Below are 17,297 nucleotides of genomic sequence, written 5' to 3'. Positions count from 1 at the left end.
CTAGGATACCTGTAAATATTCCTTAATCAATTCAAAGACAAATCACTTTTAAGTTCTACTTTTTAAACAGGACTCAAACCAAAGCCTCATGTTCTCATCTGAGTCCACATGCCTGAAGTCCATGAGGCAGGACCTGATCTCAACCATTATCTTCTCAGGTGTCAGGAAATGCTTATACAATAACACAGTATAAAATCTCAGAACAAAAATTAAAAATGAGAGAGTCATAGGATTTATGCTACTGATGCAGAAAATTATGTCAGAAATTCTCCTTGATAAAGAGCAACACTAGCAACTGCCAGTTAAACCATGTTTGAAAGGCTTATACTGGATTTAAGAATCATTGAGGCATTAGGTTCCTGTGGATGAAAGCAGATCATATACAGCAGGTTGTGCATCCATAATCATTAAATAGTTTTCATGGTTTGCATTTTCAATTTTTACTAAAATCTGGGAGACTACTGACCCTTAAACAGAAAATTGCATATAGAAATTGTACTCATATTCAAATTCACCAGTGGAGTGGACATAATCTGCTATCTGTTAACAATAATGTTCCAAACAGAAATATATAGATATTACACAGATATATTGCAATGCTTTAAGGCCCCCTTAAATCATTTATAAGTTCTTATCTTGAGAGGCCCAGAGTTAGGGCAGGAATTTGGTGTTTGTCAAGCTATAATTTAGAGTTGGGTCCTGGAGACTCAGGTCGTTTTCGCACTCACCTTCCGCCGGCGCGACCCCCCTCTTCACCGCGCAGGATCTGCGCGGATTTCGCACTAAATGCTGCGGAGCAGCCAGAAAAGCCGGAAGCTCCCGTCACAAAAGCCGCGCAAACGCCAAACTGCTTTTTGGCGGTTTCAGTTTGAGCGGCTTTTGCGCCGGGAGCTTCCGGCTTTTCTGGCTGCTCCACAGCGTTTAGTGCGAAATCCACGCAGATCCTGCGCGGTGAAGAGGGGGGTCGCGCCGGAAGGTGAGTGCGAAAACGATCTCAGTGTTTACATAAGAATTGGTACGTGGCCTTGATAAATTAGATCCAGCTGTGGTGGGTGTCAGGCAGGGAGAGTCAGGTTAATTAAGAAGAATATACCTTTACTGAAGGGGAGAGGCTTGGGATTAATTTAGATCACTCCATCATTAAGGAGTGGCTGTATACGATCAGGTGAGGGCCTGGCAATTGAACAGGGCAGGAAAGGTCCCCTGTACAAGCACCAGTCCTTTCCGACAATGGGGTGATGTTGCTCTCACAACGTTTTCACAGTGGACTTTTTTACAGGGTGGTCATCTACACTTTCCCTCCAGCAAGCTGGGTACTCATTTTACCGACCTCGGAAGGATGGAAGGCTGAGTCAACCTCGAGCCGGCTACCTGAAAACCCAGCTTCCACCGGGGATCAAACTCAGGTCGTGTGCAGAACTTAGGACTTCAGTACTGCAGCTTTAACACTCTGCGCCATGGGGCTCAGAGTGTTAAAGCTGCAGTACTGCAGTCCTAAGCTCACGACCTGAGTTCAATTCCCGGTGGACGCTGGGTTTTCAGGCAGCCGGCTCAAGGCCTTTGATCCTTCCGAGGTCGGTAAAATGAGCACCCAGCTTGCTGGGGGGAAAGTGTAGATGACTGGGGAAGGCAATGGCAAACCACCCAGTAAAAAAGTCTGCCGTGAAACCATTGTGAAAGCAATGTCACCCCAAAGTCGGAAACGACTAGTGCTTGCAAAGGGGACCTTTCCTAATTGAATAGTCCTGGCTATAAAAAATAATGTTCCCAACCTCACTTTGAGTCTGACTCCTCTCAGACTTCCTTCAGGCTTCGGCATGTCGCCCTGCTGTTAAGCTAAACCACACAGTATAATGGTAGTCTATCGTTGTAACCTTGTTAAGCCTGGCTGAACCTTTGATCACCTATGGTCCTGTACTCTTTGAAGCTGACTATGTTGGGTAACTAGGATAACTAGTACCTGGGCCAAAGGAGGCCAAACTAAAAATAACTAGAGAACAGGCCTTCTCTATAAAAGCACCCCAATGGTGGAACCAGCTGCCGGAAGAGGTGCGGGCCCTACGGGACATTAGCCAATTCCGTAGGGCATGCAAAACTGCCCTCTTCCGGCTAGCCTTCCAAGATGGAACCTGAAATAAACACCATGCCATCACTAACATCAATATAACTGAGATAGCAATGAGATGAGATTATTTTAGATTGATTTTAGACTTTTTATATTATGTAAAACTTAATGGTAAATTTTAAATGGTATAGAAATTTATAATTATTTTATTGTTCAACATGGCTTTTGCCACACCCTGTAAGCCGCCCTGAGCCTGCCCCGGCGGGGAGGGCGGGGTATAAATAAAATTTTATTATTATTATTATAACTATGCTAAAGTATTGAGAAAGGCTGGTTAAGCATAGGTCTGTTTTATTTCATGCTTTCCTATAACTGTAAAGTTTATTCTTTCTTTGCACACACATAAAAATAATTCTTAATCCTTAATTGGTGTGGGGTCTCTAGCTGCAAGTTTCTAAGGGATAAATTCAGAGTCTTAGACTGGGGCCATCTACTGGGATAAGTAACTGTTACTATACTGTGAGTCTACCTTGCAGGGTGGTAATTAAGACTCCTGGCAAGGGCTGAAATTTCCCCAACTTTGGCTTTTAACTGTTACTATACTGTGAGTCTACCTTGCAGGGCGGTAATTAGTCTTCTGGAAAGGGCTGAAGCTTCCCCAGCTTTGGCCTTGAGAATCTGTGGGGTGGTGGCAGCAACAAAAATAAGGGCTGGGCTCTTGGGCTTGCAAGAGACCTTGGGCACTAGAGTCTGGCCTAATTGGGGCCCCTGCCAGTCAGTAGTGGGAGTTGGCTACTGGCTGAGGGTGGGGTTCCATTACATATATGAACACAGATTATTTTGTAAAACTATAATCTACTAGCCAATACATTTTAAAATCCTCTGTAGATGATTAGGTATGACAAGCTGGGAAGCCCCAGATGGGTTCCCCTTCCTCTAAACAGTAAATGAAGGGGCTCTTCTTGTTGATACAACAGGGTAGGTGAAGTGGCATGGGTACCAGGCTGCTGCAGATGGGGTCACTATTTAAAACCTCAGTCCATGAGTGGGAACAAGACCAGGCTGCCAAACTCACTCAGTGGCTTTTACTCCCAAGATACAGGTAGCACCAGTATCCAGAAGGACCCAAGAAACACTGATCTGAACAAAGTCTCATTTTGGGAAGGGCAGTAAAGTACTCAGAGTAGAAGGAACTAAGTACAACTAGGCTGTAGCATTTTACCATCCCGGAGGTGGGTGGGCAGCAGCCTGAACCCAAAGAATCAAACACTGCTTGCCTTTCCTGCCTCCATAAGGGATGGGAAAGCCTGCTATGGGAGAACTTTTCTGACAGACCAGATACATAGAGATAGGGAAACTCCTCCAATGCACACTAACTCTAGCTAAAAGAAGGAAAGAAAGGGCAGCAGGAGAAAGAAAGAGGCTAAGTTCTGCTCTAAGTATTCTGTTTAGCCAGCTAATCAGGGCAGGTCTGGGATTTTTCCAGTTGTTGCTGCTCTGCAAGAGGACCTTGATGGCAATGCCTTCCCCATCTAAAAAGACTGATCCCACCATTTTAGCTGGGTCACACTGTGTATATGTTTCCACTTTTAAAGTAAGAGTTAACACAGGAAGTTCAGAACCACCAAATGTATTCTTTACTGTGAAGATTATTTTTGGCAACAGTCAAAGCGGCAAAGTCTTATTGGTGCCTAAGAAAAGTATTTTTTCTCCACTATTTATATTTCATGTAAGAGAAAAATGATGGCTGTGTGTGTCTAAGGACTTTCAACATATGAAGCACTGATGCACAATCTATGCCCATCACATACAAAATATGTCTGGCCACAGCAAGAATTTGATAAGCCTCATATTTTTCAGTCTAACCCCTACCAGCAATTAGGACACAAGTCATTTCCCCTGTAACATCTGATAAAGCTAAATCCCAAATGGCGTTAAATAGAAGGCTCTAGTGAAGGGTGTTAACATTAGAAGTAGGAAACCAGCCAGAGAGGCAGTGGGGCCCTTGGATGACCAAGGGATAAAAGGATTACTGAAGAACAATAGGGAAGTGGCTGAGAAGCTGAATGCCTTTTTTGCCTCCATCTTCACTGTGGAAGATGAGAAGTACTTGTCCACTCCAAAACCACTGATTTTGGGAGGGGTGTTGAAAGACGTGAGACAGATTGAGGCAATGAGAGAGGAGGTCCTACAACTGACGAACAATTTAAAAACTGATAAATCACCAGGCCTGGGTGGCATACATCAAAGAGTTCTAAAAAGAACTCAAATGTGAACTTGTGGATCTCCAGACAAAAATATGTATTCATTAAAATCTGCCTCCATTCCTGAGGACTTGAAGGTAGCTAATGTCACCTCCATCTTTTAAAAAAGGATTCCAGAGAAGATCCAGGAAATTATAGGCCAGTCAGTCTGACGTCCATACCTGGAAAGCTGGTAGAAATTGTTATTAAAGAGAGAATTAGTACACACATTGATGAACAAAAGCTATTGAGGAAAAGTCAGCATAGGTTCTGTATGGGAAGATCTTGTCTCACTAGAATTCTCTGAGGGGGTGAACAAACATGTGGACAAAGGGGACCCAATAGATGTTGTTTACCTTGACTTCCAGAAAGCTTTTGATAAAGTTCCTCATTAAAGGCTCCTAAATAAGCTCAAGAGTCATGGAGGAAAAGGACAAGTCCTCTTGTGGATCAAAAACTTGTTAATTAATAGGAAACAGAGAGTGAGTATAAATGGGCAATTTTCACAGTGGAGGGTGGTGAGCAGTGGGGCACTGCAGGGCTCAGTACTGGGTCCAATGCTTTTTAACTTGTCCATTAATGATTTAGAGTTGGGAGTAAGCAATGAAGTAGCTAAGTATGCGGATGACACTAAATTGTTCAGGGTGGAAAAGTAGGCTTACAGCCCTAATCTGAAGCCTTTTAAATCTAATTATTAAAGCATTTTTCATCACCCAACCTGTCGGTAGGACACAGTCTGAGAAAGCAGGAAAACAACTGCAGGAGAGGGTAGGACAGGAAATTGGTGATGTGTTACAATTGTCAAATGAAAACTATGACACTAAATTGTTCAGAGTGGTAAGAACCGATTGTGAGGCACTCCAAAGAGATCTGTCGAGGCTGAGTGAGTGGGCGTCAACATAGCAAATGAGGTTCAATGTGGCTAAGTGCAAAGTAATGCACATTGGGGCCAAAAATCCTAACTATAAATACAAGTTGATGGAGTGTGAACTGGCAGAGACTGATCAAGAGAGAGATCTTGCAGTTGTGGTAGATAACTCACTGAAAATGTCGAGACAGTGTGAGACTGCAATAAAAAAAGCCAACGATATGCTGGGAATTATTAGGAAGGGAATTGAAAACGAATAATGCCTCTGCATAAATCAATGGTGTGGCCTCATTTGGAATACTACATACAATTCTGGTCACCACACCTCCGAAAAGATATTATAGGATTGGAAAAAGTTCAGAAAAGGGCAACTAGAATGATTAAAGGGTTGGAACACTTTCCCTATGAAGAAAGGTTAAAACGCTTAAGGCTCTTTAGCTTGGAGAAATGTCGACTGCGGGGTGACATGATAGAGATTTACAAGATTATGCGTGGGATAGAGAAAGTAGAGAAATAAGTACTTTCTCCCTTTCTCACCATACAAGATCTCACAGGCGCTCAACGAACCCACTGAGCAGTCAGGTTAGAATGGATAAACGGAAGTACTTCTTCATCCAAAGAGTGATTAACAGATGCAATTTACTGCCACAGGAGGTGGTGGCAGCTATATGCATAGATGGCTGTAAGAGGGGACTGGCTAAACATATGGAACAGAGGTCTATCAGTGGCTATTAGCCACAGGGTATAGATTGAACTCTCTGGGGCAGTGATGCTCTGTATTCTTTGTGCTTGGGGGGGGAGCAACGGTGGGGAGGCTACTAGTGTCCTGGCCCAACTAGTGGACCTCCTGATGGCATCTATTTTCTTTGGCCACTGTGTGACAGAGTTTTGGACTGGATAGGCCACTGGCCTGATCCAACATGGCTTCTCTTATGTTCTTATTTTCACAGTCTTGGCATTGGACTACAACACCACAAAAGGCACAAATGCACATTTCTTAGCAGCTCAACAGCAGAGCTTCAAAGAGATTAAATTTAACCTATTTTCTTAATTTAAAAAACCTAGTATTTGACCATACTTGGACTTATTTCCAAATGGAGCTTCCAAATTCTAAATATATACTTGAAACCTGAAGCCAAATCTACAACCTAGCACCCAAAGACAAAGCGTATTTTCAAGAGCTGTGGAGCTGGTGCAGGATTTAAGAATAAAGCTTCAGCATTATAGTGGCAATGTTCTTGCTGCAGGTCATTAAAGGGAGAAAAAAATAAAATTATTTCAAGTGCAGTGCAAGAACAGTTATTTCAATGATTACGAGAAAAAATTCAGTTTCTAACTGAAACAACGTCAGAAGAGACTACTAAGGATATAACTTAATGGCGCAATGAGTTTGAAATGCAGGATTCTAGTGACCATTACAATATATAAATCTATATATTTTTTATCAAATATTTATTAGCTAGTTATATTACATAAAAGTGAGAACCTATTTTGGAAGCTTAACTACATCAGTAACATTCTATATTTTAATGCTCACTCATTAATGTCCTGCTCATTAATGGATCTTGCTATCATTCAGAGGAACTACTACTCACTGAGATAGATCTTAAAACACATGAGTGCAGACTTAGGTCAGTGTAACTTCAGAATGATAAGTGCATCCCACTTTCTCGCATTAGATCAAAGTGCCCCATCTTAGTACCTGTGTTTTAGGGATCTTGCTTACCTTGCATTTGTCTGCATTCAATATTTCCTACCTTGGCTTTTTCTTCTCCTTGCCAGCCTGTCTCTCTAACTATATGCTATAGTCTTAATTTAAGATTGCAATTCTCCCAAGCAAGGACTAAGTATTGTTTAGTACCACACTTGTGGCACTAGATAAGTAACAACTGTGTTGAACCATATCACATATATCATTGCAAGCATTTTAGTTGCCTCTTAGGTTAATTCTGTTTGTTGACAAATCATATATGTACATCCCATCAGAAGAGATTAATAAATCAAAATGATTGACAAAATGATTGTGTTTAACATACCCTTATAATATGACATTAAAGTCACATAAAATACTAAAGGCAGCATAAACACAAACATTTTATAGCAGAACAATATCAAAGTATCATAAATAAGAACAGGAAATTTTAAAAAGCAGATCTACAGGATCAGATACTTGATACCAGAAATTATAAATATCTACTCAGTTCTTAAATTTACATATTGCATTTTTAATCCGCCACTTTGCCTAATCCAAAGAGTGATTTTTAAACAGGATTCTCCTTCAATTTTTTATTTGGTGTTGTATACAAGAACGTAACATACAATCATATGGTTCCACAAGAGTACACTAGAAAAACATTCTTAGGTAGCACCAGGGCTTTTTTTGTAGAAAAAGCCCAGGAGGAACTCATTTGCATATTAGGCTACACCCACCTGACGCCAAACCAGCTGGAACTGTGTTTCTACTCAAAAAAATGACCTGCATAGCACTCTTTTGGTTTTCTTACTCCAGGGTGATTACTGTTTCTAATTATTAGATTGCTGTTCTGACGAAGCATCATAGAGCTTGCAATTACTAGATTCTTTATCTAGCATCAGTGATCCTTCAGCTCTCTATTCTTTTCATTTCACCTGCCAGTGCTATCTTGAGCATGAAAATGTGCAGCTTACAAATGATCAAATATGGTATTTTGACATCATTCTGCTGTAGGCAGTTTTGTATTTAATATAGTACATGATATTATGATCTTTTTATTAGCTATGTAGACTAAATACACTGATAATTTTAAGGGTCACTAATTCTGTATTTATTACCTAGTTACAAAGCTCTTTTAAATGGACTAAAACAATATGAAATGCAATAAAGGCAGATAAAGTAGAAGTATTTTTTGTAGGGAAACATGTCAGAAATATACATTTAGACTTAATACAAAGGTGATGATTATGCATACAAAATATGTAATCTTCAGATAACTTAGTGTGGGTTAAAAATTTAGAAACTATTTGCTGTATAGGTTTGTAACCAGCTACTATAACAGATAAATGTTTAAGCAAAACAAGGTCCTAATTCAGAAGCAGTAAAGCTCTGAATACTAGCACCAAGAGGCAACACCTGGAGAAGGCCTCAGCCTTTATACCCTGTTTGCCTCCCAGAGCAAATGTGGTTGCCTACTATGTGAAACAGGACACTGGACTAGGTGGACCCCCGGTCTAATTCAGCTGGGTTGTTCTTATGTCCTTACCTAAAATGCTAGTGTTCACTAGTATTTGTTTTTTGTATAACTGAATGATGTTTTTTGTATAACTGAATGATGTTGTTAGCCGCCCTGAGCCTGCTCCGGCGGGGAGGGCGGGATATAAATAAAATTACCTACCTACCTAGTAGGACCTGAGCACCAGCTTAATCTTCTCATTACAGTACCCACAGGAAAAAAATGCCTTCAACTATATTGTCTAAGTGACTTCCTGGTGCCACTGAAAACTTGACATGAGAGGATGTGCCACTTGGCATGAGAGGACTATGTCTCAGGTCGCTGTTCAACAGAAAAGCTATCCACTGAAACTATTTTTTTCATCCTATTCTATTTTACAAAAACAGAAAAGATGCTAAGCAATTCAAGCTTGCATCATTTGGATTTTATTATCTTTTAAATAGTTTTTTAATATTAAGCCAATTTCACCAGTATTACAATGATGTCTGAGCTATTTTTTAAACTGAATAATACAGTGCAATCTTTAAAATTGCTTACCAGTCAGCATATAGACTGCCTGATAGACTTTCTATCCCTGCAAACTTTTATATATGGGAGCCTAAAAATTTATTTTACTAAAACATTATGGCTACCCTCACTTCTAATACAAATTTATATTTGTATAAATTTTACTTTTGAATCAAATTACATCTGACTAGACCTGACTTGTAGGTCAAAAGGGGAAAAAAATAACAACATATTAAAGCACCGATCTATTTTTTTATTCCCATATTCAAAGTGATGATCTAACAAGCAAGCTGCCTTACTAACATCCACAAAACTGTTGACAAAATGCTTGATTTTAATTACTACTTATTTACTTACACATAAGAACTTTTTAAATATGATTCAGGTTGTTTGATACAGGAGATCTGGGATGACAAGAGAAAATGGCAAAATTCATAAATTGTTATGATAAAAAAATGATGGTGTATGGACTTAGAATATTTTGCTTTTTGGAACATTTTAGACATGCACACTGTGAAGGTCTCTTACTGAGACTTCTTGCTCTGAAACTAGCAGCTTACCTCGTACAACCTCTTCCACAGACTCTGTTGTTGTAGTGGTGGTGGTAGCAATACTAGTTGTTCTTTCCGTGGCTTTTTGGTATTTCTCCTGGGCATCTTCATCATCCTCATTGCCATCATAGCCATCATCATCAGTTACTTCATATTCAACATCTGCAGCCTCCTCTTCCTCTGTTAGCTGCTCTTCCGCTACCTTGCCATAACTGTAAGTGGCAATACACTCAAGTTAAACCCGACAAGCAAGATTACTAAGCCAAATGTTATATAAACATGTATAAGTATGTTAACTGATCCTGGAATAAAAAGAGAGTTTTCATCAGTATAATAAATACAGTAAAAGGAAGAGGTTGTTCCGCATTAAAGAATGCTGCATTAGTAGATAGCCCTTAAAAACACATATATACTCCATGCAAAGAGGCCTTATACACCAAGGTCCCCATGGTGGTACCAGTGGATGCCATAAAGTCTACCATTATTCCCCCTACTCCGACCAAGCTTTTCAAAAAGTGGGTGGGCCCATTGTATCTACTTGCTATTGTTTATGGAAGGTCATGCATTGATTTTATGTTTCCATCAGAACTTTTTTTGTACAAAAGCGCAGCAGAAATTCATTTGCATATTAGGCCACACCCCCTGACATCACCATTGGTTCACACAGGGCTTTTTTTTGCAGAAAACCCCAGTAGGAACACTTTGCATATTAGGCCACTCACCTCGATACCAAGCCAGCCGGAACTGTGTTTCTGTACGTTCCTGCTCAAAAAAGAGCCCTGGTTTCCATTATTTTCTAATTTTGTAACCCCAGTCATTGCATTTTATTGATTGTCTTATACTGTCTAGTTGAATTATTTCTATATTTTTTATTTTGTTTTGAATCACAGAGAAAGTTGGCTATAAATGATGAAAATAAATACATACTGCTTCCCAGATGCCTGTTGCTGGTTCTTCCTGCATATACATAGCAAGCAGTTTAAATTTTTTTTTAAAGAAACAATAGAAGTTATTGTGGAAAAAGGTTTATGGACCATAGCTATAACCAAGGACCTGTGGAAGGCTAACCCTGCCATTGCAGCCTAATGTAGCAACAAATTCTAGAGTACCAACTATGACATCATCTAAAGACCAATGGAGCAGTAATGTAAGCAAGTTCTAATGAACATGTCAGAACTTACTTCTATGTAAGTAAGAATAAGATTGACAAAAAAAACCCTGTATAAATCTCCATTTAAAAAGCTGTCATGCTAATACTAAAAATCCAACAAAAATATAAAAGTTGTATGTATTAAAACAGAAGATGGACTTCTAAAATATAATGCCTTTATCTTTTATCTGAGAAGAGGCAGGTGGGGGAAGAAAGAACAGACGGCTATTAAAATACTCAGGAAGCATTGTCAGATTCTCTGGGATTCTTAATACCCATCTTTTAGGACACAGAGCTTTATGATAACTGGATTTTGCAACCCATTAACTGCATTTAAATCTACTGCTGTCACTAGGTTCTTTGCCAGCATTTTTGTCCATTTTCAATAATGTATTATCTTCTTGTTTACTCTTTTTAACACTTGTGCATTCAGAAAAAATTGGAGATGACTATTTCAAGTATAGGCCTCTTTGTGTACCTCTTTTTAAAAGCTGTTTATTCAGATGTTCTCTCTATTGCATAATAGCAAAGGACAGGGTCCATTAGGGCAAATAAGTTTGGCCTTTAAATGATACATAACTGAATATTCATATGACAGACTATTAACCTAAAGCACCAAGAAAGCATTCCTTTCCTTGACAAGTCAAATTTATGCATATTTCTTCTCACTGATTACTCTAGGTAAAAGTCCCATGGAATCCTAAAGATGCCCAAAAATACATTCCCGTACAAGTTTTCAAGAGGAAGATCTTATTACCCTATGAGCAGATCAAAACAGAATCACAGAGTTGGAAGGGACCTCCAGGGTCATCTAGTCCAACCCTCTGCACAATGCAGCAAATTCACAACTATCTCACCTACATACCCCAGTGGCCTCTGTTCCATGCCCAGAAGATGGCAAAAAACAAAACAACCCCCCCCCCCTCCAGGATACCTAGCCAGACTGGCCTGGAGAAAATGGCTTCCTGACCACATAGCGGCAGTCAGCAGTTCCTGGGTGTGTAAAGAAATGGCCATGAGAACTAAGCACTGATGCAACCCTTCCTGCCATCCCTCTCATGATCTTGCTGAAGTTCACAGCTTTGCTGCCAGATGGCCATTTAGCCTCTGTCTGAAAACCTCCAAAGAAGGAAAGCCCAGCACCTCCCAAGAAAGCCCATTCCACTGAGGAATTGCTTTGTCAGAAAATTATTCCTAATGTTTAGCTGAAAACCATTTAAAGCCACTGGTTCTGGTCCAACCTTCCAGGGCAACAGAAAACAACTCTAGACCATATGACAGCTGTTCAAGTACTTGAAGATGGTGATCATATCACCTCTCAGTCGTCTCCTCTCCAGGCTAAATATATCATGCTCCTTCAGCCTTAACTCATAGGACTTGGTCTCCAGAGCCTCACCATCTTTGTTGCCCTCCTCTGGGCATGGTTCAGCTTATTTATATCCTTCTTAAATTGCAGTGCCCAAAATGAACACAATACTCTAGGTGAGGTCTATTCAGAGCAAAGTAAAGCTACACGATCACTTTGCATGATCTATACTTCTGTTGATGCAACCCAAAACTGCATTGGCCTTTTTAGCTATTGCATCACACTGCTAACTCATGTTCTGTGTATGGTCTACTAAGACCCCTAGATCAGGTATTTCCAACAGGTAGATCGTTATCTACCAGTAGATCACGGAGGGGTCAGAGGGGTCACCAGCCCCACTTGGTCTCCTGGTTTGCTGGACAGGTGTTTGGGTTTTTTTGATGATTGTTTGGTGTGGTGGTATTTGATTATTGGTGCCAGTATGATGAATTCTTATTTTTACTTTTAGAACTGAATGTGTGGTTTTGGCATCATCCAGAGGTCTTCAGTTCTTCTTGATATTGAATAATTTGGGTCAGAGACAGTTTTGGACCAGATTCAGCCAGTGTTAACTTAGCACCCCAGCCACCCCAATATAATGAAGATGAGTGTTTCAAAGAAGAGAAAAACCTACCACTTTCATGATGAATGGGAAATAGACTACTTCTTCATCATCGTGAAAGACAAGTGTTGTTGTCTACTTTGTGATGCTGCTGTATCCTTGCCCAAAAAGGGTAATCTGGAGCGTCATTATAAGGCTCTGCATAGCAATAAGTTTGATGCTGATTTTCCACCCAAAAGTGAAATTCATAAACTGAAGCTCAAAGAAGTTAAATCTAAATTGGCTGCACAGCAACAGTTGATGGCAAAGCCAAGGTCACATTCGGTCAATGCAACCATGGCATCCTTCAAGGTCAGCAACCTGATCGCAAAGAAATGCAAACCTTTCAATGAAGGAGAATTTGTAAAAGATTGTTTTCTTAAAGCAGCAGAAAATCTTTTTGAAGGATTTAAGAATAAGAATGAGATCATAGCTGCTGTTCAAGATGTACAATTGTCAAGAAACACCGTCATGTAGCAAATAGAAAAGATGTGTGGAGACACAACTGAACAATTGTTGGAGGATGTTTCAGTTTGTGTTGCTTTCTCACTCCAACTGGATGAATCTACAGACATAAGAGGCATAGCCCAGTTACTAGTCTTTATCCAGATGGTTTCTGAAGACTTCAGTGTTAAAGAAGAACTACTTGGAATGATTTCTTTAAAAGGGAGAACTACCGGTCAGGAAATATTCAGCTCTTTCCATTCTTTTGTGACAAAGTGTAATCTTCCATTGCATAAACTTGTTTCCATCACTACTGATGGAGCAAGAGCAATGACAGGTGAGGTTAATGGTTTCATATTAAAAACTAATAAGTCACCAGGTCCGGATGGCATACATCCAAGAGTTCTGAAAGAAATCAAAGTTGAACTTGTGGATCTTCTGACAAAAATATGTAATCTTTCATTGAAATCTGCCTCTGTTCCTGAGGACTGGAAGGTAGCAAATGTCACCTCCATCTTTAAAAAGGGTTCCAGAGGAGATCCGGGAAATTACAGGCCAGTCAGTCTGACTTCAATACCGGGAAACTTGGTAGAAACCATTATCAAGGACAGAATGAGTAGGCACATTGATGAACACGGGTTATTGAGGAAGACTCAGCATGGGTTATGTAAGGGAAGATCTTGCCTGACTAACCTGTTACATTTCTTTGAGGGGGTGAACAAACATTTGGACAAAGGAGACCCGATAGATGTTGTTTACCTTGACTTCCAGAAAGCTTTTGATAAAGTTCCTCATCAAAGGCTCCTTAGAAAGCTTGAGAGTCATGGAGTAAAAGGACAGGTCCTCTTGTGGATCAAAAACTGGCTGAGTAATAGGAAGCAGAGAGTGAGTATAAATGGGTAGTCTTCGCAGTGGAGGACGGTAAGCAGTGGGGTGCCGCAGGGCTCGGTACTGGGTCCTATGCTCTTTAACTTGTTCATAAATGATTTAGAGTTGGGAGTGAGCAGTGAAGTGGCCAAGTTTGCGGATGACACTAAATTGTTCAGGGTGGTGAGAACCAGAGAGGATTGTGAGGAACTCCAAAGGGATCTGTTGAGGATGGGTGAGTGGGCGTCAACGTGGCAGATGCGGTTCAATGTGGCCAAGTGCAAAGTAATGCACATTGGGGCCAAGAATCCCAGCTACAAATACAAGTTGATGGAGTGTGAACTGGCAGAGACTGCCCAAGAGAGAGATCTTGAGGTCGTGGTAGTTAACTCACTGAAAATGTCAAGACGGTGTGCGTTTGCAATAAAAAAGGCCAACGCCATGCTGGGAATTATTAGGAAGGGAATTGAAAACAAATCAGCCAGTATCATAATGCCCCTGTATAAATCGATGGTGCGGTCTCATTTGGAGTACTGTGTGCAGTTCTGGTCGCCGCACCTCAAAAAGGATATTATAGCATTGGAGAAAGTCCAGAAAAGGGCAACTAGAATGATTAAAGGGCTGGAGCACTTTCCCTATGAAGAAAGGTTGAAACGCTTGGGGCTCTTTAGCTTGGAGAAACGTCGACTGCGGGGTGACATGATAGAGGTTTACAAGATAATGCATGGGATGGAGAAAGTAGAGAAAGAAGTACTTTTCTCCCTTTCTCACAATACAAGAACTCGTGGGCATTTGATGAAATTGCTGAGCAGACAGGTTAAAACGGATAAAAGGAAGTACTTCTTCACCCAAAGGGTGATTAACATGTGGAATTCACTGCCACAGGAAGTGGTGGCAGCCACAAGTATAGCCACCTTCAAGAGGGGTTTAGATAAAAATATGGAGCACAGGTCCATCAGTGGCTATTAGCCACAGTGTGTGTATATATAAAATTTTTTGCCACTGTGTGACACAGAGTGTTGGACTGGATGGGCCGTTGGCCTGATCCAACATGGCTTCTCTTATGTTCTTATGTGAGCATTCGATGAAATTGCTGAGCAATTGGGTTAAATTCCACCGTGGACCCATGCCAGTCCGGCTTTCGCCCGGGTCATGGGACAGAAACATTCTTGGTCGCCCTCATGGATGACCTCCGGCGGCAACTGGATCGAGGTGGCTCAGCAGTATTGCTGCTGCTAGACGTGTCGGCTGCGTTCGACATGGTTGATTATCGGCTGCTGACCCGCCGCCTCGCCGATGCAGGAATTCGGGGGCTAGCCTTACAGTGGCTCTCCTCCTTCCTTGAAGGTCGGGGACAAAGGGTGGCAATTGGGGGGGAACTGTCTCAGAGACACCCACTTTACTGTGGGGTGCCTCAGGGGGCAGTTCTCTCCCCGATGTTGTTTAACATCTACATGCGTCCCCTTGCCCAGATTGCACGGAGGTACGGGCTTGGTTGTCATCAGTACGCTGATGATACCCAGCTCTATCTATTGATGGACGGCCGGACTGGCGATGTCCCTATAAATCTGGACCAGGCGTTACAAGCCGTGGCTGACTGGCTCAGGCTGAGTGGGCTGAAGTTGAATCTGGCGAAGACTGAGGTCCTTTGCGTGGGCCGGGGCGGACCAGGAGGGGAGATCACCCTACCGGCTTTTGACGGTGCGCCACTGATACCAGTGCGCAGGGTCAAGAGCCTGGGAGTGCTACTGGAATCCTCTTTATCAATGGAGGCCCAGATAGCTGCCACGGCCAGATCCGCCTTCTTCCATCTCAAGAGGGCGAGGCAGTTGGCTCCCTTCTTGGAACGCAGCGACCTAGCAACTGTGATCCACGCAACGGTTACCTCAAGACTAGACTACTGCAATGCCCTCTACATGGGGCTGCCCTTATGCTGAACACGGAAACTTCAGGTAGTGCAGAACGCGGCAGCCAGGCTGCTGTTGGGACTACCTCGGTGGGAGCACGTGCAGCCTGGGCTGCGGGACCTGCACTGGCTGCCGGTTGTGCACCGTGTTCGCTATAAGGTGCTGGTTATTACCTTTAAAGCCCTATATGGCCAAGGACCTGCCTACCTTAGGGACCGCCTCTCCCCATATATTCCCCAGAGAGCACTGAGATCTAGCTCCCAAAACCTCTTAAAAATCCCTGGGCCAAGAGAGGCTAGACTGAAGACAACCAGGGAGCAAGCCTTTTCAGCAATGGCCCCTCAATGGTGGAATCAACTTCCAGAGATGGTGCAAGCCCTGCGGGACCTGAACCAGTTCTGCAGGGCTTGCAAAACCTCTCTGTTTCAGCTTGCCTTTGGGACAGAACCTGGTTAAACGGATCTGTAGCCATCCAGCCATCTTGTACATGATCGTGATCTATAGCACTTTATAGCACCGTTTTATCCATCTAACTAACTATGTGATTGAATTTGTAACTGAATGGTATTTTAAAATTGTTTGTTTTATACTGTATTTTACTTATAACACGGTGTTCCGTGTCTGTGAGCCGCCCTGAGCCCACCATTGGCGGGGGAGGGCGGGATATAAAAATAAACTTATCTTATCTTAAAACGGATAAAAGGAAGTACTTCTTCATCCAAAGGGTGATTAACATGTGGAATTCACTGCCACAGGAGGTGGTAGTGGCTGCAAACATAGCCAGCTTCAAGAGGGGGTTAGATAAAAATATGGAGCAGAGGTCCATCAGTGGCTATTAGCCACAGTGTGTATATATATATGTATATGTATGTATAATTTTTTTGGCCACTGTGTGACACAGGGTGTTGGACTGGATGGGCCATTGGCCTGATCCAACATGGCTTCTCTTATGTTCCTATGTTCTTATAGGCCTCTGTAGACAGCATGACGACTTTCCAGATTTCCTTTCTTACCATTGCATCATTCACCAGCAAATTTTGGCAAGCAAGAGACTCAATACAAAGTCTGTCATGGACATCACTTTCAAAATTGTAAATTCAGTTCGTGGAAGTTCACTTCAAAGATGGCTTTTCAATCTTACTCTTGATGAAGGGGCAGCGGAAATCATTTTGCACATAGATGTAAGGTGGCTATGTAGGCACAAATTTCTACAAAGATTTCGAGATTTGCTGAATGAAATAAGAAGGTTTTTGAAGGAGAGGGGAGATGACAAAGCAGAGTTGGAAGATGAGGAGTGGTTATGTGATCTGGCATTTCTCACTGACTTTACAGGCGAACTAAGTGATATGAACATTGAAGTACAAGGTAAAAACAAATGCATTGGTGAGATGATGAGTACAGTTTCATCCTACAAGAGCAAATTTGAGCTAATGATGACTGACCTTGCAAACAACACTTTTGATCATTTTCCTAATACGCTGGACCATCTGGGACAATATCCAAATTTTGTTTTTCAGAACAAGAAGTATGTGACCAAAAT

General features: G+C 41.6%; 1 protein-coding gene across 4 annotated transcripts in view; it reads right to left on the bottom strand.

The window, feature by feature from the left end:
- Window positions 1–17,297, bottom strand: part of APP (amyloid beta precursor protein) — a 295,204-nt gene that overhangs the window by 117,689 nt on the left and 160,218 nt on the right. For all 4 annotated transcript variants that reach the window (XM_060234377.1, XM_060234378.1, XM_060234376.1 and 1 more), the window contains exon 6: window positions 9,453–9,655. In XM_060234377.1, coding sequence (XP_060090360.1) covers window positions 9,453–9,655 — 203 coding nt within the window. The remainder of the gene's footprint in view (window positions 1–9,452; window positions 9,656–17,297) is intronic.

This window comes from Heteronotia binoei, chromosome 3, assembly GCF_032191835.1.
Source record: "Heteronotia binoei isolate CCM8104 ecotype False Entrance Well chromosome 3, APGP_CSIRO_Hbin_v1, whole genome shotgun sequence".
NCBI lineage: Eukaryota > Metazoa > Chordata > Lepidosauria > Squamata > Gekkonidae > Heteronotia > Heteronotia binoei.
This window is presented reverse-complemented; position numbering and strand designations above follow the sequence as displayed.